The sequence below is a fragment of the Myiozetetes cayanensis genome, unplaced genomic scaffold (genome assembly GCF_022539395.1).
Source record: "Myiozetetes cayanensis isolate MyiCay16 unplaced genomic scaffold, myiCay2020 scf13, whole genome shotgun sequence".
Lineage (NCBI taxonomy): Eukaryota > Metazoa > Chordata > Aves > Passeriformes > Tyrannidae > Myiozetetes > Myiozetetes cayanensis.
In genome coordinates this window covers 1,746,258-1,767,639 of record NW_026086937.1, presented here as the reverse complement: position 1 = coordinate 1,767,639, position 21,382 = coordinate 1,746,258, and the positions used below count along the sequence as shown (strand labels likewise).

The 21,382-nt window shown below is 39.5% G+C and overlaps 1 protein-coding gene across 5 annotated transcripts in view; it reads left to right on the top strand.

Annotated features, from left to right (window-relative positions):
* The window catches only part of U2SURP (U2 snRNP associated SURP domain containing), a 33,138-nt gene extending 12,120 nt beyond the window's left edge, over positions 1–21,018 (top strand). For 2 of the 5 annotated variants that reach the window (XM_050308277.1, XM_050308275.1), the window contains 21 exons: positions 970–1,064; positions 1,148–1,180; positions 1,293–1,375; positions 1,754–1,919; positions 2,334–2,545; positions 3,487–3,530; positions 6,442–6,546; positions 7,296–7,362; positions 7,452–7,615; positions 8,272–8,434; positions 8,921–9,000; positions 10,045–10,132; positions 11,720–11,842; positions 12,480–12,636; positions 12,991–13,086; positions 13,620–13,686; positions 14,305–14,467; positions 17,742–17,852; positions 18,817–18,935; positions 19,198–19,365; positions 20,501–21,018. In XM_050308277.1, coding sequence (XP_050164234.1) covers positions 970–1,064; positions 1,148–1,180; positions 1,293–1,375; positions 1,754–1,919; positions 2,334–2,545; positions 3,487–3,530; positions 6,442–6,546; positions 7,296–7,362; positions 7,452–7,615; positions 8,272–8,434; positions 8,921–9,000; positions 10,045–10,132; positions 11,720–11,842; positions 12,480–12,636; positions 12,991–13,086; positions 13,620–13,686; positions 14,305–14,467; positions 17,742–17,852; positions 18,817–18,935; positions 19,198–19,365; positions 20,501–20,639 — 2,443 coding nt within the window. In that variant the 3' untranslated portion in view covers positions 20,640–21,018. Of the gene's footprint in view, positions 1–969; positions 1,065–1,147; positions 1,184–1,292; positions 1,376–1,753; positions 1,920–2,333; positions 2,546–3,486; positions 3,531–6,441; positions 6,547–7,295; positions 7,363–7,451; positions 7,616–8,271; positions 8,435–8,920; positions 9,001–10,044; positions 10,133–11,719; positions 11,843–12,479; positions 12,637–12,990; positions 13,087–13,619; positions 13,687–14,304; positions 14,468–17,741; positions 17,853–18,816; positions 18,936–19,197; positions 19,366–20,500 lie in introns of those variants that run through there. The other 3 variants (XM_050308276.1, XM_050308273.1, XM_050308278.1) reach the window with 2 other exon arrangements.
* Positions 21,019–21,382: the final 364 nt, after the last annotated feature.

Here is a 21,382-nt window from a genome sequence, read left to right as displayed (position 1 = left end):
CCCCCCAGCAGCAAAACCTGCCCCCCAAAACCAGCACAGGAGGGAGCAGAGATTAGGGGGGATCTGAGATATCTTCAGACTTGGGAAGAAAAGCTTTAGTCACTCTCTCTGAAGTACATCCAGAGGAATTGCAGTGTGAGGTTGAGCTTTTGTGGTGAGGCAGAAATAAGAGTTGTAATTCAAGTCTAGAGATGCACTTTAATTTGTGTAACATTAAAACCAAAGTGAAGAATGCTTGAAAAAGCAGATTCTTTCTACAACAGAAAGAGTAGCACATATATTGAGTGCAGCTAAGAGCCATGTATTTATCCTGATGGTGAAGATGGAAAATAAATGAATGTGCATGCATTAGAAAACAGTAAGTGCAGCATTTTAAATCCGTACATGGCTTTGTCAGTAATGTCTGAGCTTCACTGCTGATTGTTCCTTGGTATCAGTGAGGTGATTGGACAGCCTTGTATTCCTGGTGTACAAAACCTTCACATCAGAAGAACCAAATGGTCACTTAATTGAGTCCTGTCCTTGGAGTTGTAAACTGAAACAAACTGCTGTGTGCTCTGGAAATGGCCATTTGTGTGTGCCCGTGGATACGACCTCAGAAAAGGTAGAAGGAGAACAAGACACTGAAGAGTTGTGTGCATCTCGAGGAGTCATCTCGGGGCAGCAGATCTCTGACAGCTGGATGTGGAACTGCAGTCACTTTTTCAGAGCACAGTTCTTATTCTGGTCTTGCAAACTGCTTCTCAAACCAAGTCAATTCTGTTTGAGGGTAAAATACCCTGACAGTACGAATGAGCATTCCAGCTGAGGAGACAGAAGTTCAGACATACTGGCAATTCCAAATTTTTTAGCAAGCCCGTAGTTCAATATTAAGAATTCTCATAATTCTAAAGCTGTTTAAATCAAAATTTTAGAATAAAAACTTCAGAATGGTTTTGAGTTGTTCCTTATGTCCGACTTGTTTTGCAGAATACAAGAGGAGCGTGATGAGAGACACAAAACAAAAGGTAGATTGAGTCGTTTTGAACCACCCCAGTCTGATTCAGATGGGCAGCGTCGCTCAAGTAAGTGGATGGTATTTTTGGTGTTAGTCTGGGCTACAAAATTTGTAGACTAAATGGTACATCTTTTTCTTCCTTCTATTCAGTGGATGCTCCTTCAAGAAGAAACAGATCATCTGGTGGTAATATAAATTCTTTTCTTACTCAATTTAATGTTGTCATTTAAATGTATAGCAGGGATTATGACTTCTTTTTTTTCTGTTTTATGTTTTTTTTCCTCCATCATTTCAGTCCTGGATGATTATGCACCAGGTTCCCATGATGTTGGAGATCCAAGCACAACAAATTTATATCTTGGCAACATTAATCCTCAGGTGAGTTTGGAGCCAGGGAGTGCAGTGCTGGCATGTTTGGGTCCAGCTCAGGTTTTTTGCAGTATTTGTTGGAGTAAATGCTCTGTACATATTGCTGCAAAAGTTAAGGTTTAGCTTACCAATCACTGGCTTAGTTAAAATTACGTTTCCCTGGATATCTCCAAGTGAGGTGGATCATATCTCAAAAATCTGAGTGCTCTCAGTTAAAAATGCAGTATTTAAATTGGTATGTTTACAGGAGATTGCATTGGGGAGGTATCAGTGAAGTGTTGTTCAAGAAACTGGAAAAATTAAAATGTCAACATTTGGACAATAATATGAACAAATGTCACAGAAATAAAGTCGCAAGATGCCAATTTTTTACCTTTTCTCACATAGATGAATGAAGAGATGTTATGTCAAGAATTTGGACGCTTTGGACCATTAGCGAGTGTTAAAATTATGTGGCCAAGAACAGATGAAGAAAGAGCAAGAGAAAGAAATTGTGGCTTTGTTGCCTTTATGAACAGGAGAGATGCTGAAAGAGCGTTGAAGAATTTAAATGGTAAATGGATTTCTCAGTTTGGAGCTGTGTAATAATCTCTGTATGAATATGGGGGGGGAACTGGAAGCACATTTTCAGATTGTTTTATCAGACTGGTGATATATTCTGTAACTGCAGTACATCCCAGGCTGGCAGTGACTTCAGTTTACACTGTCTGTTTTACTGGCAACTGAGTGTTGTCAGAGTAGAGTAACAGTGTATTGGAGTGTCCTGAAGACACACACAGGAAGATTAATAACACATTTCATATCCTTGCATGTGTTGTAGTGTGCTGGATGTGATACAGTCATCAAATGTAAGGCAAAGGTGAACCATGGCAGGCAAACCTAAATGCTGCACTTACATGGAGAAACCTGGAGTGAGGCAGAACCAGTTTATAACGTGAAGGGTTTGTTTTACTTTCCCTTTTTTCAGGCAAGATGATCATGTCGTTTGAGATGAAGCTGGGCTGGGGCAAAGCTGTACCTATTCCACCACATCCCATCTACATTCCGCCCTCCATGATGGAGCACACCCTGCCACCTCCCCCGTCAGGACTGCCTTTTAACGCCCAGCCCAGGGAGAGGTTGAAGAACCCCAACGCTCCAATGTTACCGCCCCCAAAAAACAAGGAGGACTTTGAGAAGGTAACTTCCAGCACCCTGGGCCATATGTCATTGTTAAATTCTACATCTGTGACAGTATTGCAATGGCTTCCTAGATTTGCATTGTCCAGCCTGACTCTGGCAGCCCTTAATCTGCAACCCCCCTGGCTCCCTGCTGTAGCCCAAGGGAACCTACTTAATTCCTGAAGCTCTGATCCCTGGCTGTCTTAGGGGACAGGATATTGGCTCTTGATTAATTTAGTGCTGCTTAAAAATCTGCCTATCATTTTCCCCCTCCAGGCTCCCTGGATTTTTTTCTCCTACGTCCCCCCCTTTTGTTGGCTGCCAAATTGCAGTACCTAAATTGTTCTGTTTAGAGAAAATCCTGCCTTTTAATTGGGGTAGCATTAGTTTTGCTCTAGAGGAGTTGATGTATGTTGTGTAGAAGGTAATTATTCTGGACATTGAGTAAGTATTTTATGCTACTTATGGAGTCAGTTTTCAAACTTTTTTTTCTGGAATATTAGCTGATTAAAGGGTAAGTATCTTGTAATCACAAACCAACTTGATTTACATTTGTAAGAATTTATTGATTCTTTGAATGACACTTAAATGTTAGGGCTGTTTTCTGTAAGACTTGGCAATAAAGTAATACCAACGTGATCCAAGTCAAATAGTTTAGAATTTTCTCATAAACTTAAAAACTCCTTTCTTAATTATATTCAGCATAGTTCCTATTCAGTGCCTCAATGTACATTCTGACAGGAATGTTCTGATACTTTGCAATTGGTGAACCTTTATGGTTCACTGACACAACCTTTGCATTTTGTGTAATTGCTTAGTTATAACTTCACAGCAGTGATTGCCTGCAAAACTTGTGATAGATGTGTAGTATTTTCATTGCATATGTATATTTTTGCTTGTTACTTGTTAACAATACTCACATATTCTATGTTTATTATCTGATGTGACTTCATATACAGACTCTGTCGCAAGCCATAGTCAAAGTGGTTATCCCAACAGAAAGGTACATGTTTTTCTTTATTATTACTGATCTAAATATAGAAAATTTCCCCTTCGGAATTTTAAAGAAAAATGGTGATGTTGAGGAAAAGGTAATGGCTTGACTGAGCAATGGTTCTTTGTGACACTTGAAAGAAATGTGTGTGATTTACAGCCTTACTGTTCTGAATAACTTTTTTTTTTAGTGAGGGTAGATTTAAGTAATTATCTTTTGTATTTAATTTGAGCACTAGAGATAGTTGCAGGGTAATTTTGTGAGTGAACACGAGGGTGAAATAGCTTGTCTTGCAGACACTACATAAGTCCTGGCATAAACTTCTGAGGACTGGGATGCAGCTGTGGGGCTTTCTAACTTTTTTTCCTCTTTTTCACTTACATGTTTTATAACCTGTTAATTAAAAATCACTTTTGATTTCTGCCTTTTTTTTTTTTTTTAATAATTTTGGTCCCTTGAAAAGGTAGTTTTGTGTCATTGCAAGGCTATATTTTTCCATTTTGGTCCCCAGTGCTGCTCCTGCCTTCACTCCAGCCTAGGAATACCCTTGCTCAGTTAAGCTAAAACCCTTTCCCAAACATAGGAACACAACACTGGTTTAAAAGTAAAGAAGCACCAAAGATTACCAAATTCTCTTTGACATTGGCCTTGGTGAGCAACACCAGCTGAACTGTCTGCGGCAGCGGGGGACCAGGAAAACATCATGGGATGGATTGGGAAAGTATACAGTTTTTGACCAGACATTGGTACGATCGGCTCCAATAAATGTGGTTTTATTATAACTGAGAACCTTTTTTTTTTGTGTTGGCCAACTTAAGCTAAATGCCATTTTAAATAATGCACTTTAAACTATCGTTTTTTTTAACTACACTGTTTTAATTGTCACAAAGTCCCTTTTTTCTTTTTTTTTTTGCGTGTGTGGGGGGGCAGAAAGAGGTTTGTGAACTGGTTACAGTGCATTAACATGCTTGTCGATGCTCAGATGCACAAGTATTTGTGATAAATTATAGGACAGTGCAGGTTTTGTTTTGTGGGATAGAGACTTGAAGAATTAGTGTGAGCAGGAGGAGTGTTGATTTGAGAAACAGTGAGTATAGAACCAGGACTTGTGGAACTGTGCAGGGCTCTCAGAGTAATCAGCTTGCAGAGAAAAAGAGGTGTCCATTTTATTTACTGTAGCACTTCAAAATATGATAAAGTGTGATAAGAACTCACGTTAAATGAATTGTATTTGAAAATACTTTAAATCATTCTTTTCCTAATGACTTTCAAAGCTGCTGATGTCAGCTGCTAAGGCTGTGACACAGTGCATCACATCATGCAAAAACGTCAGCTGACTTCAGGGGGATAATGTGTTTATTCTCCTTTAGGTAAAAAATGTCAATACCATTTTCTAACGTGTTTTACGTCTTAGTATTTTAACCATAAAGGTTGTTTTTCAAGCTCAGAGGAGTGAAAGCTGATTGTAGATTTGTGTGTTACCAGTGTTTTCAAATACAGTTCATTTAACACGAGCCTTTGAGAACACTGCTGTAAATAAAATGGCTGCAGAACTGTTGAGGCTGTGTCCTCTCCACGATGACTCTGGGATTATAAAAAGCAGACAGCAAAAGTGAACTCTTAGCTGTTTGATTTTTTTTTGGTGTGTATATGTGTGTAATATTTGAGGTAAATGTAGATTCAGTGCTAGATGGTCTAAAACAACATTTACTAAGTTTGCAGATGGCAGGGACAGGTTTCTATTTCCATGTTCTTGAATTGAATTTTTTTTTTTTGATCTAGTGCATTATATCTGTGGCAGAACTTGGAATACTCATAGTAGAAAATAGTCACGTTTCTGAGAAGTGATAGAAAATTCTTCAGCTTTTCAGTGTAACAGTTATTGAACTTCAGTAGCTAAAAAAGTGCTAAAAGGAAATCTAAAGAAATGTAAACAACCAATATCCATTTGTTGCATCTAAGAAAATAAATTAAAAAATGTAAAAATTTTTTTTTGTTTGTTTGTTTGCATCACATTCAGAGGACACGAGCTATGAAGCTTTTGATATTTGTAGCTAATCTATTTTGAAAATTCAGGACCCTGTTTCCAAAAAACCCCAAAGGGGTGGAAACTGGTTATCACTATTTTTGATAAAGATTATCTGAGTGTCTGCTGTTAGCATGCTTGGAAGGGACTCTTCATTTTCAGATGGGGCTTGAGAAATGTGCCTGTCTCAGGGTGTAGGGCTGAATGAAATAATACAGATTTTAATTTTTTTTTAAATTGTGATTTGGTTCACTTGGTTGCATGAGGGAGGAAACGTGGATGGTACGACACAAAACGATGGACAGTTTTGCTCTATGCCAGTAGTTGAGCCTTGACCAAAATGAGATTATCTAAATTTGATAAAAGCATTGCCTTGCTTGGCATCAAGAAGGCCGTTTGCTTTTGCTTTCCCACTGGAATAGTCTGAAAGCTGAATGCAGTTCCTGTTGAATATTCAAAGGGATGTGTTTTATTTTGAGCACAACGTTCAGCCACTTGTTCCCCTGTGGAACTTCAGCTAACCCTTCAATCCTGTTTCTAGACCATGTAGATGAGGGCTTAGTTTTTGCTAGTTAATTGTACTTTGGTGTTCAGTTGCCCATTTTTATGTGTATCAGGCTTCTGTTCAGCCAGAGGTGGTTGTAGGCTGTGGGAATTCAGGGAAGAGGTCTCTTGAATCCTTCCTCCACCAGTGCTAGGTGTGTTTGCATTCTTAGCCTGCCCGTGTCTGTGATGCAGAGCTGCAATATGTGCCACGTTACCTTACCTTTTATACAGATGTCTTAACAGTGCAGCAGAATAATCTCCTGCAGAGTTGTAGTATCTTAGGTGGAGTGTAGTTTGATCTAGTGTTAGGTCTGAATCAATTTTTCTTTAACTGTGTTGTTGTTGTAGGAATTTGCTCGCTTTGATCCACCGAATGATAGAGTTTGTGGTGCGGGAAGGGCCCATGTTCGAAGCCATGATCATGAACCGAGAGATCAACAACCCCATGTTCAGGTGCTTATTGCATTGCTGAATTAGAGAGAACTCTGCTGTCCCTGGCATTTTTGAAATACTCATGAGAGCTGCTTTTACTGTGACCATCTTTATGTGCAGATTTATGCTGTACAAAGGTTATGCTGTCCTTTATAAAGGAGAATCCCCTTTTACTCCAGCTGTTACTAATGTGTACATGTAACTAAAATACTATACAGACACTATAAAATACATTTCTCTCTATATAAAATAACATTTAACACATACTTTTCTCAGGGATTCACAGTCAGGAAAAAGAAAAAAAATCTCCCTAGAAACAAGCCAGATTTAACCTCATGTGAAGTCTGCTCTTCCTGGAGCCTGATTTCTAACCTTTAGCAATGCCCCTTTGACATAGGGAAGCTGTGAGAATTTCCAGCTCTTGTCATGAATGGAATAAAAAAGGATCCATTTCCAACTTTCTTGTGAAATGCAGTCTCTGAAAAAAAAACGTTTTCAGGGAAATGCGAAATGTCCTTTCAGCGATGTTTTATGTGCAAAAAGGTTGTAGTGCTTCCCTGTGATTGTTATATATAAAGTGAGGAAACATGCAGGTCAAAACATCCTGGCCATTAAAAATGTGCTCTCTGCTTTGCAGATTGGGGGGGGGGGTGTGGTGTTCACCTGGGGGCTAAGGTGGGGTTCTGAACAGGGCATGCTTATTTGGTTTTATTGCTTCCATTCCAAGATTTGTAATATATTTTATCTCTTTTCTTTGCCACTTGGTTTAGGTTTTTATTTGAAAACCAGACTCCAGCCCATGTCTATTATAGGTGGAAGCTTTACTCAATTCTTCAGGCAAGTAGAATTTCAGTGACAATTCCTCCCTTCAAGCATAGCGAATTAAAGGAGCACAAAAATAAAAACTGGGGGGTTTTTTTTTGCAGGGAGATGCTCCAACCAAGTGGAGGACAGAAGATTTCCGGATGTTCAAAAACGGCTCGTTCTGGAGGCCCCCCCCACTGAATCCCTACCTGCATGGCATGTCTGAGGAGCAGGAAACAGAGGCCTTTGTGGAGGAACCCAACAAGAAGGGGGCACTCAAGGAAGAGTATGTACTGCCATCCATTTACTGTGATGTTTTAATTGCTTGTTTTTTCCTTTTGTGGTTTTTGTATATTTTATATGAGGTTTTTTTGTATATTTTATATATATATATTGTATATTTTTGTGTATTTTTTAATTTATCATCCCTAAAATGTTGTACTTGTCATAGTATTGTTTATATGTCTCAGTGTAAAAAAAAAAAGCTGAAAAAGACATTTTTTTGAGAATGTTCTCTAAATATGGAGGTCAGGGAAAATATGAGGTAACTGTTTATTACTGGCTGTCTAATCTAGTGTTTCTTGACTCTGTAGCAGAAATTACTTTTATGCTTCAGATTTATCCAGTTTGGTTTAGGCTTAAACTAATTCCAAATGATTATTACCTTATTAGAGAAACTGAGGTGTTGCATTAGGTATTTCTCGCTTATTTTTCCTTGATTTCTCTATGAAGTCAAGACTTGAGTGGGAATTTTTTGCACTTTATGTAATGTTGATGCATAAATGCGTGAGCCACTGAAACAATCGAGCTAATGGAACATAAAAATACTTAAAATTGCTTTTCTTCTAAAGATGGACAATTAAAAAAGGAAGTTACTAAATGGAAATTCCCCCAGGTACCTTTAGTTTTATATTGAAAGTGTCAAAATTCCTGGTATTTCAGACAGAGGGACAAACTGGAGGAAATTCTGCGTGGATTAACCCCTCGGAAGAACGACATTGGGGATGCAATGGTTTTCTGTCTGAATAATGCAGAAGCTGCTGAAGAAATTGTGGACTGCATTACAGAATCACTGTCCATTCTCAAGACTCCTCTTCCCAAGAAGGTGTGTAGGTTTTCCACAATCTTGTTTTCTGGGGGAAGAGCTCACTTAGCAGCAGGAGAGCGTAATTTGTAAGCATTATTTCATAAATGGCAGGTGATGCTGAAGATTGGCTTAAAATGTGGGCTTGAAGTGTGCTTTTTTTCCTGGAATTTTGTGGCATATTTTTATTCTTTCTGGACTTGGTTGTAAACAATGCTCTGCCCTACTGTGAAGTTGAAAACAGTGTAATGATCTGCTCAGACAAGGCAGTTCAGATTGGAATGCTGTCATTTCCCCTTTGCAGTACTGTGTTAATATGTTGGGTGGTACCCTCAGACATAACAGGGGGCTAATTTCCTCTTAGCATGTTTATTAATGACATAGCTGTGCTGCACTTCTAATTAGGGACCTGTAGACAGTTAGAGCTGTCTTGTGTCCTTCCTGGAAACATGCACGTGTTCTCAGGGTAATTTCAACTGCAGTTAATTTGAAGGTGCTTTATTGCAGATTGCAAGATTGTATCTGGTGTCAGATGTGTTGTACAACTCTTCAGCTAAAGTTGCCAACGCTTCCTACTACAGAAAATTGTAAGTATAACATTTTAGGCCATTGGCAGTTAAAAAAAATGAGTTCTTATATTCATCTCTGTATGTCCATCTCTGGATAAGTGTGGCTGTAGAGAAATTCACACTTTCCTGTGCTGCTGCTGTTACAGACTGATGGTATTTAGATCTGTTTGCATGAAAATGTGTAAGATGTAGCGTGTTGGTCATGCAAAGAGTGTAAATGCCCTGTGTAAGGGAGCACTTGCACGGAACTCCATAAAAGTGAGAGTAATGCATGTGCCTCTTACAGACAGAGCCTGTAGTTCAAGATGTGTCTAACAAAGAATTCATGCAAAGAAGGAAAGTTTTGAGACAGATTGATTTTTATTAAAGTGTGGGGGTTTTAACTCCCCATGAACTTTGGAGAAGGCATGAGGGGATTATGTGCTTCATTTCTAAAGTGCTGAGCAGAACTCAGGAAAAATGTCTGAGGGACAGAGTCTTTGCCTTACTGGATGTGTGTGCCTGCTCCTGGAGTCTGTCCCGTGCTGTGGCAGCATGGTGGGAATCACTCAGCGTGTTGCAGAGCTCCAGAGATGGCAGTTGATGGGTTTGTTGCAGTGTGTCTGTGCTGTGCCGGTTTGTTTTTTGCACATTGAGAGAAGCTCAAGGCAAGTTAGGGCAGCTGCTGCTCACTGGGCTTCCACTGAGGAGACCACAATGGAAACATAACTAAGATTTAAAAAAAAAAAAACAAACAACCAAAACAGATTGCATTTTGAGACAATTCTTTCCTTGTGTTTAAGGTTGTAAAACTCCTTTTATTGTCCTCTAGTCTTTCCAGGGTGTATAAAGAGACTGCAGCAGATGTGAAGATGTCCCTTCACAGTTCTGTTGTTGTCCAAGGTGATTTGATATATACATATATAGTCATCATATTTGCTTTATAGTTCAGTTCATGGCTACAGTAGGGATCAGAACCTTGTGCTTTTGAGTCCTGTGTCCCAGGTATTTTCATGAATTATGTATGTCCAGAAAACATATATTACAAAGTTTAACTAAAGAAATGTATATGTTTAATTCTAGTTTTGAAACAAAATTATGTCAGATATTCTCTGATCTCAATGCTACTTACCGTACAATACAAGGCCATTTACAGTCTGAAAATTTCAAGGTATGTATTTCGTTGTTATTTACATGACATAGAGGTCATATGAGTAGATGTTCCTGCACAAGAGATTGCATACTGTGATAAGTGGCTTAGACATCAAAGTTCCTAATTAGGCTTTAAAAAAAAAAAAAAAAAAGTTTTCTCTTTTGCAAGGATAGCCTTGAAATTAAGGAAGAAAATTAACACCTTCCACCTGAAGTGTTCAGGTAGATATACCTGAGGACTCAACTCCATGGTATGTGGAGTTGAGAGGATATCTGTCTAATACTTAAATTACAGACAGGGCCTTCTGGCTTTGTTAATATTTTTGGACCACCTATATTTCAACTTCAAAATAAACTTGGGTGCTCAGTGTGGAAAGAAACTCCTGGACAGAACAGCATAAAGTTACTTTTGAAAGGTTTCTGTGCTGGGCTTTATTTTTAGATTTCTGATACCCAGTCTGCCCATGAGTGGTTGGGAGTGATTTTTGAGATAAAGTGCTCTGCTTCTCACGGTTCTCATGCTTGGCCTGCCTTTCATTCTCCTGTTTCCAAGGTGCCTCTACACTTCTTTCTTCTTTGGTTTTCAATCAGAAGCTTCAAATACAAAGCTGACAGGGTAGTTAGTTTTGTTGTATTAAGTCTTTATCCTGCTTGTCCTGCCTTCTTTGCTCTCAACTGCTCTAGACTGAGAAGCAGTTTAACTGCTATTTTAAAACTATTTGTTAAATTATAAGAGAGGCAGTAGATAACTTTTTTTAATATCTACATCTTTAGTTACATTTAATCTTCCAAACTTGAACTGAAACCCATCATTTCAAATATGCTTCACTTGTACAAAAAATCATGGAACGATTTGGGTTGGAAGGAGCCTTAAAGATCATCCCATTCCACCCCCCTGCCATGGACAGGCACACCTTCCACTGGAGGAGGTTGCTCAGAGCTCCAGCCAGGCCCTGAATGCTCTCAGGGATGGGGCAGCCACAGCTCCTCTGGACAAGCTTTGCAGAGCCTCCATCTGCACCTGAGCAATTTCACCACCTGCACCTGAGCAATTTCCTGCTGATAGCCTGATCTGACCCCTTCAGTTTAAAGCCATTTCCCCTCGTCCTGTCCCCACAGGCCCTGGTAAGGAGTCCCTGTCCAGCTTTCTTGTAGGTGCTGAAGGGGCAGTAAGGGCTCCCCAGAGCCTTCTCTTCTCAAGGCTGAACAAAAGTGAAAGTAGGAACACAATTTAATTTTGGTGTTGATTTTAGTTATTTTATTGTATAAAGGGAAAGATGTTTTCTCTTACTTTTAGCAGAGGCACCTGCTTGGAACATTGGGGCAGAATGAAACTTACTGTCAGGAGAGAACTGTGAACAGCTGAAATGGATAATCTAACAGGAATTTAGAGGGAAAATGAGATCCAAGTGAGATTTTATAAAAAGTAGTTCCTATATACGTGTTTTTGTAAAATTCCTAGTCTTTGGTATCACTGTAATACACTGTAGTGTGGAACTGCTTAGGACCAGCTCTCTGCACTAGTGGGTCCCTGTGGTCTATTTCCCCTCACTTCAAATTTCTTAATATAAATTTATTAGCTTTTTTTTCCTCCCCTTGCTTCCAGCAACGGGTCATGACATGCTTCCGAGCATGGGAGGACTGGGCAATCTACCCAGAGCCATTTCTGATCAAACTGCAGAACATCTTCCTGGGGCTTGTGAACATCATGGAAGATAAAGAAACAGAGGTGAGTGAGCTCGCTGGGGATGCTTGGGGGTGGGGGGGGAAAAGCTGTGTAAATATAAAGTAGGGCTGGCAAGGGGAGAAAACCTTTCCTTCCTCCGAGTCCTTGCCTTTAAATACAGGTGTGACACATTTTCAAATGCAAATATTGTTTAATCTGCTTATGAATTCCTTACTTGTGGATTGGGTGCTGTGGTGGAGTTATGTTGTGAAACCATTTCAGAGCAGAGACTAGTGCAGAATGACAGGTATTTCCTTTGAATTGGAAATACTCTGCAATACCTCAATTTTGAGTGGAATTTGAGGCTTTGTAACTGTGGAAACAGAACTGCAGGAGGGAGACCCACAGTATAACTGGAAGGATAACTTATTTCTCTTAGCAGAGGAGATGCAGATATTGCAAAGCTTCCAGTACGTTTTGGACAAATTCCAAGTTCTTGCCTATAATTTTTAAAGGAGGATATTGTTGCATTATTTCCTCTACAATAAACTTGTTAGCAAAACCTTTTTAGAGTTGAGGTTTTTGAGGTTGTGGTATTTTTAAAAGTACTTCTTTGAAAAGGAATGATGTGATAATTGGAGAACTAAAGAAAAGCACTGTGGATTTGTACTTGCAATAATTAATTATTGTTTGCTTTCAGGAAGTGCCGGATGATCTGGATGGTGCTCCCATAGAGGAAGAGCTGGATGGTGCTCCACTGGAAGATGTGGATGGAATTCCTATTGATGCTGCTCCCATTGATGATCTGGATGGAGTCCCAATTAAATCCCTGGATGATGACCTTGATGGAGTTCCTTGTACGAAATGTTTCAACTTTACTTTCAGTTTGAATCTTCAGTCTCTGATCTTTTTTTCTTGAGTAGTTTTTACAAATACAGCCAAGACTTAACGTGGTCTGTAGCTTTGTGAAACACTGAATTAATTAACTTCAGTTTACCCCACTGCTTGCTGTTCATAATTGCTTCAGAAGCACAGGAGGTGTCTTCTGATCTCATACACATCAGATTCCAAGTCCTGGATTTTTTTCTTTGCAAATAATAAGATGGTATAATCTGTTTCAGTATTTAACTCTGAGTGTTATCTTAGTGTTTTTTGGTTTCAGCTCTGGATGAGCTTTGGAAATGATTTTTCTCTGTCTCCTTCTCCCACAGTGGACACAACTGAAGACTCAAAAAAGAATGAGCCTATATTTAAAGTTGCCCCTTCCAAGTGGGAAGCAGTGGATGAATCAGAACTGGAAGCTCAAGGTTAGTTTTGATTGCTGAAAGCATAATGTCACCCATGTCATGATTATTTTCAGCTGATCTGTGCTGACACAGTAGGATTTTCAGCTGTAACTTGTTCACTGAAGTTTTAACCAAAGAAGGGAGATACTATTTTCTGTTTTGGTTGTTCTGCTTCAATAACCTACCAACCTTTAGAAATAATGTCCAGTTCCTTAAGAATAAATATTGAAAGCAAAAAAAAAAAATCTGGGTTATGTGGTTGGCAGTCTTTTCAGATCTTGGGTTGGAAGATAATATTTTACAAGCTGACAGATACTTACCTGCTTTTGAAGGATTTACCAAAACATGATATGTGTTGTAAGTGAATAGCTCTGTGAATGGTAAATATTCTGCTGCTGGGCTGCTTTGAGTATTTCTGTGAAACAGAAAGTCTGTATTAAGTGCATTAAGTAAATTTTACCACACTGTAGTTCTTATAATATCTACAAATACTAGTTTTCTGATTCATTGGTGGGGGTTTTTTGTTGTTAAAATTATCTTACTGTCTCTTTTAGCTGTTACGACTTCTAAGTGGGAGCTTTTTGACCAACATGAAGAATCTGAGGAGGAGGAAATTCAAAAGTAAATACTTTTTCATTCTGATGAAAACATACTCATTTTATGCATTGAGTGTCTTTGGAACTCTCTGTAAGGTAGATATGTGTATTGCAAGAGCAGAACAAACATGAAATTGTGTAAGTAGATGCTCCTGAGAGCATCTGTAGTGCTGTAAATGCCTGCCTGCAGCGTGTGCAGTCCTGCAGCACTCTGGTGGCCAGGCTGGGAATATCATTTGGGGTGTCTGCCATGTCCCAGGCTCATCTCCCAAAAGCAGAAGTGTTGCAAGTTTTTTTTCTTTTATTAAACTTACTCTACCTGAAAAGCACAAGTACAGCAGTTTAAAGAGATTTGGTGGAGGTGGTGGGTTTGGTTTGTAGCTGGGGTAGGTGGGATGTATTTCGTGACCGTGAATTTCATGAATTCTTCTGCATGCTGAGAGAAGTGTAGATTATGTGAGTAATAAAAATTAACAACTTAATTAAAATACTAAGTCTCACAGATGCAGACTCATATGACTTAGTCTTACTTAACAGATTTCAAAAGTAATAACCAATCACAGAAACTAAGTAGGAGAAACAGTAAATTTTATATATACCTAAATTATCTGTTACATCTCAATTCTGTGTGTTTCCTCTAAAGTCAAGAAGAAGAAAGTGAAGATGAGGAAGACACTCAGAGTTCTAAGTCAGAAGAGCAGCACATGTATTCCAATCCTATTAAAGAAGAAATGCCTGAATCCAAGTCGGCGGTGAAATACTCGGAGATGAGTGAAGAGAAGCGTGCCAAGCTGCGAGAGATAGAGGTGAGCAGGGGGTGTTCTGGGCCACCCCTCTGGACCTTTCCAATCCTCAGCCACCCTGAGTTCTCTCCATATGCTAGGGGGTTATTTTAACTGAAATAGTGTTGTTATACAGTGGTTCTGTTTCTCAGTCCAGTGTGTTTCTGTACAGGTGTGTTTGTTCACAGCCTTGCCCTGCCTGCTTTTGACCTTCAAAGTAATGCAGGGAAAAAATGAAACATTGAGTCAGGGGATATTGCACATGGATTAATTACTGTTCCTTTTCAGTGTCCTGTTTCAATAGCACTGGTGGCCTTAGAGTGCTTGGATCCCTGTCCACTTCCCTCCTCTTGCTAAATGGCAGTGACTTTTGGATGTGGCCTTAGCCCTTTACCTTTCTTGTTCTTCCTGTTTCTTGCCTTGAAGTGTCTGCATCTTATTGCATTTCAAAGTGTCTCTTTTCACTGTGTCAGCCATCAAACAAAGCAGCAGATGGAACTAACCCAGGTAGCCCTGGAGATGTGGTAGTTCAGTTGAAGACCACGTGCTGTTTGTGGGGCTCCCTGGTTCTTCTCCTGCTCCCAGCACAGGTGTCAGTGCAGCACAGGTGGTGATGGCCTCGTGCTGGTCCTGAGTTGTGTTTTACTGAGGATGGAACTGGAACTGGGACTGAGCACGACCCCTGTCTGGCAGTGAAGCCCTTCTGACAGAGCCAGGGAAAAACAAAACCACTTCAAAGCTGTGTGTGGCTTCCCAGCTTGTATCTGTATTCAGTGTGTCCTGGGTTTAATACAGACATTCTTGTACCTTCTGCTCAGTGCATTTCAGTGACATTAAGAAGTTGCTAAACTACTTATTGCAGCTGTAGCATCTCCCAAGTGGCAGGTTCATAACTTGGGTAATGTTTTGAAGGTGGAATTGTGGCTGCCTGCCTGTTAATGCTGTAATGTGCTGGTTAGCTGAAATCAGGCATTAGCAAAGCCTTGTAATATTCTTTTAAGATGCTCAGGCAGTAATGTTTTAAAATGTCACAACTGTTGTTTCTCTCAAATATGTCTCTGTTTCATAATTCAGATTTTATTGGAATTAATAGACCATAACCAAGCACGTAGAAATCTCCTGCTCTGCAGAGCAGTTGGAAAGTTTGTGATGTGTAGCCACATGAAGTGTGTAAAGTCTGCACTGGAGAAGAGCTGAATGGGATTTATGTGGTTCCTGACTCATGGTGGCAGTGTTTTTGTAGGAAACACATGATGTTAGACTAATGACAGTACAAGTGAAACTCATTTTCACGGTGTTGTAATATTGATCACAGCAGTTATGGAAAGGGCTCCTCTCAGACTGGGGATCTGTTTCAGAGATGTTGTCCTGGCACTTATGCAGGCAGATTAGGAAGTGATTTACTTTAACCACTGGCAGTTTTACACTGCTTGAGTTATTTAAGTTCTTTCCTCAGTGTATCCTGTCAGGAACAGTTTTAGGTGGCAAATACTTGAGGTTTTCGAGCACATGTTTGCATTTAATTTTTTTTTTGTAAGTAAATTACCATCTTGGCTTCAGACTTTCAGAACTGCCAGGAAAGGAGAGTAGAGCCATTTTTTTTTCTTTTTCAGAACATTTCAGACACTATGCAGGAGTTCTTAAGATTTCTCCTCAAGTTTTTTGTTGACAGAAAAGTATCCTCTGTCCTACTTTAAAACATTCACACTCAGAGTTTCTTCTTAGTATGTACCCAATCCTTGCCAAAACTCACATCCATTATTAAATTTGAGGGAAGGAACTGAGGAAAAAACAGCCAATTACCAGCTTGAACAGTTATGCCATCTAATATGCACTGTAAAAAATGTCGTGTAAAACATTTGGCAAAAAAATTGGCAGTCTGATTCTCTAACAATCCACAGAGTGACTACCAGGGAAGCTGAAACAGATTTTTTTCCATGCACTTTTTGGAAATTCATGGATACAAAGAAGAATTCTTTCTCTTGGCACAGCCAGTAAATTAGGCTTGTGAGCTGGGAGGGGAAGGTGCAGTAAGAAACAAACACTGGCACAGCAATCAGGCTGGGGCCATCAGAGGAAGCAAGTTAGAAACCTTTTGTTTGCCTTCCCTGCTACCCCTGTTAATCCTTCTGAGGTGGGAATTCTTTATGGAATTCAGCAAGAGCAGAGGCTTTCCTGTAACACCAGAGAACAGTGATTTCTCACCTGTTTTTTTGAGTGTGGAAAGATTGCCACTTTCCTTTACAGCCTTTACAACTGGAATTTCAGAATGGTCTTTATGGTATTGTACAGGTGTGTGTATTTCTTCCCCCACCTGTGACAGGTTTGATTTTGTGCCTACTTCATTTTAGGGAATTGAGAATAATATCCTTTCACATAATAAGAATGGATGAAATTGCAAAGTCTTTTCCTCTGTGTGTTTTCAGTGGGGAAAAATTGAAATATTTCTAAAGAGAAACCAATTCTCTGTGTTCACTAAAAATAAAACCTTGAGCACTGGAAAAAAACACTCCTATACAGCTCTGCAGGTTGGTATTGGAACAGGAACAGGAAATGCAGGATGAAGGATTGACAAGAGATGTGATGTGAATCAACTTGGAGAAAGGTTTTAGTGCATGTAGTCTGAATAAAAACCAAAACCAACCCCCAAACCATCCTGAAAACAACACACAGAAAAATTCTGACATTTGCTTAACTTGGTGACTGTGCTGGGATGCTGCAGTAAATGTAGTGTTAATTTAGCAGCACTTCTGAACTGAATGTTGTTGCTAAGCTTGACAGCACAGGAAAAAGTACTATGTGAGTAAAAATCAGTTCTTTCAAATCAGTCACTCTCTACAAATAGCCCTGAAGTCCTAATTATGTCAGTCAGTTGATTTTAATATTGAGGGTTAAATGGAAAAAAAGGCAGTTTCTGAAGGGAACTTGGGAGTAGACAAGAGAGGTTGAATGAATATATTGACACCTGCAGTAAATGATTTCATTTTGAAAGAAAAAAACCCAGGTAATGACCAAAGAAATACAAGGGTGCAGTGCTCTAACGATGGGGACAGAATTTAGTAGAATAACAGCAAAAAATTACCTCTATTTTTAGTTGTTACCGTGTCTGTGAACAACTGCAGGTGCCTGCAGATGAGTGTGTGGGTTTGTTCCTTTGATCCAAAGTGTCTCTGTGCACAAACTTGTACAGAAAGAATGAGGAACACAGATTATAAATCACATAAATGCCATTTTCAGCCACCTGCCTAACTGGATCATCATAAACCCAATAACCTAATGGTCAGTATTATTTTCACAGCTTAAGGTGATGAAGTTTCAGGATGAGTTAGAATCTGGGAAAAGACCCAAGAAACCAGGCCAGAGTTTTCAGGAACAGGTTGAACACTATAGAGACAAGCTGCTCCAGAGGGTAAGAACTCTTCTTTGTCTTTGGTTGTGATTCTGTGACAGGCTTTTATTGAGTTGATCAAATGCAAGGTGACATTAACACATATTTAATGATAACTATAATAGCTCTTTAAAACAATAAGAACCCTGTTGTTAAGAGAATAACTTTCTTTTGCTTTAATGCCATAATGAAGTTAGTTTTTATAACAGTAATGTAATACTGGTTCTTCTGTGTAAAGAAGATGTGAGAGTAGATGAGTGCAGCTGTTCTGGTATTTCCTGCACTTGTGTTAGTGCCTCTCCCTCTGCTGTTTTTTGTTTGGGTTTTTTATCTTTCTTTTTTTTTTCCCCTCCCTCCTTTATTTCATTTAGCTAAGTCACCCCTTCTTTATCTTAATGGAGTATGCAGGGAATATCTGGATTTTTTTTACCATGGAAGGCATTTTTTTTTTTAATGCCAGTACTAAAAAAAGCTTCTCTCAGTCTCTGTGTTCAGACTTGCTGGTAGTTTAGGTTTATTTCTCTATAATTAATTATTTCTAGAGTTAATTTTCTCTTTGTGACAGGTGAGGTGTGCTCAGGGTATATATCTTCTTTCAGAATGATCCTGTGGATCATGGAAATGGATACATGGAAATGGACTACAGTTGTTTTTGACAGATTAGATGTCACTGCAGAATCTTGCTTGTATTTTTGTTTAGCCTTTAAATATCTTGTAGTTATGAGATTATCTCGGTTTTCTCTCTGAATTAATGAGGTTGAATATGTATATGAGGTTTCTGGTATTCTTTCATGTTTGATTTAGTTTAGAAAATCTTACTACAGCTGAAATTTGTAAAATGAAGAAATGTTCATTTCCAGTTAGATACTGGGATTTTTTCAAGCAGGGTGACATCTTCCACATTTTGGTTAGTGTTTGTGCTCCAGTTGCCTTTAATGATTGGTCACACCTCATCTGAAATCATGAATGCCCTCTAATAATTCAGGAAAAAGAAAAAGAGATGGAAAGAGAACGGGACAGAGACAAAAAGGACAAGGAAAAATCTGAGACCAGGTCCAAGGAGAAGAAGGAGAAGGAGGAATCGACACCCACACGAAAAGAGAGGTAATGGGGGAGAGAAAAAAACCTCAGTGGTCATTTTTATCCTGATTTCTAGTGGCTTACATGTTTACAGCTGACTGGGTGATGATGACCTGGACCGGGAGCTCTCTTTGTGGGACCGTTCCGAGCGCGAGCGCTCGGAACGGTCCCACAAAAAGAGCTCCTGGTCACCCCCCAAAACAAAAACTGTCCAGAAAGGGATAAATTTCTTAACCCACCTTTCCCCCTCTGTGTGTTTGTGATTGTGTGGGCACCCTTTGAGCAGGAAGAGGCGGCACAGCACTTCCCCCAGCCCGTCCCGCAGCAGCGGCAGCCGCCGGGCCAAGTCGCCGTCGCCCAAGTCGGAGCGCTCGGAGCGTTCCCACAAGGAGAGCTCCCGCTCCCGCTCGTCGCACAAGGACTCCCCCAGGGATGTCAGTAAAAAGGGCAAGAGGTAAGCTGGGATCTTCTCTGTTTTGGGAAGTTTTATTTGTGTGGTTTTTCAGTCTCAGCTCCCTTTCTCTCCTGATGGTTTTGTTTATCTGTTCAGTGATCATTTGCTGCTTTCTCAGCTTTTTACTTTCGAAGGACAGATCTTCTGTAGCCCTCCTAAAATCATTATATCCCCCTCCTAAAATCATTATACCCTTGCTATAAACCCACTAAAATTACAGTGAGCACGCAGTCCTTTACACTGGTGGTGAGCTTACAGGAAGCTCCTCTCTCCCACAGTTTTGGTTTTTAAGGGAAAAAACTCTTGATTAGATACTCCTTATGGGATTTTGCTTCTGAACTAAGTGTTTCCTAATCTCTAGACTGACACAAATATTTGTCTCTAGTTAATGTTAAACTTGAGGTGAAATTTTACTAATGTATCAATGTTGCTGTAACTCGAAACTTGAAAGTGCAGCTTGCACTTGGTTTAGAGGTGTAGAATATCCTACTGATAAAAAATTCCTCAGTCATGCTGAGGGAAATGCCTTTGCTGTTGAGAAAATCATAGTACATATTTACAGTCATCAGATTCTTGTGCTTACGTAAGTAAGGATTTCAAATAGAAGTAGAAAAGCATTGGAGGGTTTTTATTAGAGTTAGTACAATGGTCTTCAGTTTTGATGATATTAGATCAGTGGGTTAGGTGTGGGTTAGGTGACAGTAAGTTTATCCAGTGTCCATTCTTTTTCTGTGGGTTTACATCACAAACTGAATGAGTTTGATGAGAATCAAAAGTATTTAACTTCTCACAAAATTGAACATAATTTTTCATTTCCATGTGGACATAGGCTGGCATTATTACAAGAGCCAGGACAGTTAAGGCAGGTGTGCAGAGTTGTGAATTCCTGAGGTGGGTTTAAAGGCACGAATTGGTGTTATTGTTCTTGTGCATTCTAAGCACTGTTAAGCTCAAAATCCTCTAAAAACCTTACAGTGCAAGGATTGACTTCTTCTCCAAAGCAAGATACCATTTTATTACTTTCCCTTACTAGGGAAAAATATTTTCTTTGGATCAATAAGTGAATGCCAAATTACTGCAGAAAAAGATGCTGTTATCAACTGGTGTTTGACATAAACCCTTGTTTTTACTGCAGGTCGCCATCTGGCTCCAGGACACCCAAAAGATCGAGACGATCACGATCCAGATCCCCTAAAAAGTCAGGGAAAAAATCCAGGTCTCAGTCCCGTTCTCCTCACAGATCTCACAAGAAGTCAAAGAAAAGCAAACACTGACAATGTTAATATTTTTTATGAGGCTGTCACTTACTGGAAATGCGGTTTTGTTTTTGTGCCTGAACAGTCTGTTAAAAAACAAAAAAGCATTCCTGATTTATTTTTTTTTTTGTGAATGCACGTGTATACTTATGAGTATCGGCATCTGTAGACCCGTCATTGTTTTATATTGTACAAATATCTTCATTGTGACTATTTCCCAAAAGAAGCATTTTTGTGTTTAGGAGTTTCACCAGAAATGTGTGTAACTGATCTGCTGGCAGTAGTGATATTTTGTTTTAGAATGTTGTGACATAGCAGAAATAACTCCGATGTTCCCCCTTTTTGTAGCTTTGACGATATGAATTAGATTTCAAATAAAATCTGAACAGAAAATGAAGGTGTTGTGTTCTTGCCCCACCGGTGATGCAGCTCTCTGAGGGGGTGCAGGGTTTGTTTGGAAGTGCTGTGTGTTTCAGGCACGCTGTGGTGCTTGGATCTTCCAGTTAATGCAGTTTTGTTCCTGTTTTCACTGGTTGGACTGTGCAGATGAAAGCACCTTGTGGATCCAGGGGATGGGTTTTCTCTCCTGCCGTGGGCTTGTACTCTGAGAGCAGCTGCACAGTCTGGGACTTACTCTGATAAGCTTTACAAGGAAATCTTTGCTTCCCATCGCTGCATTTTAATTGCAGGGAATATTTAAAACCCCAGAGTGGTGATTTTGTTCCTTTTTCAGAAGGGGCCCTGCAGAGCCCCCTCCCATG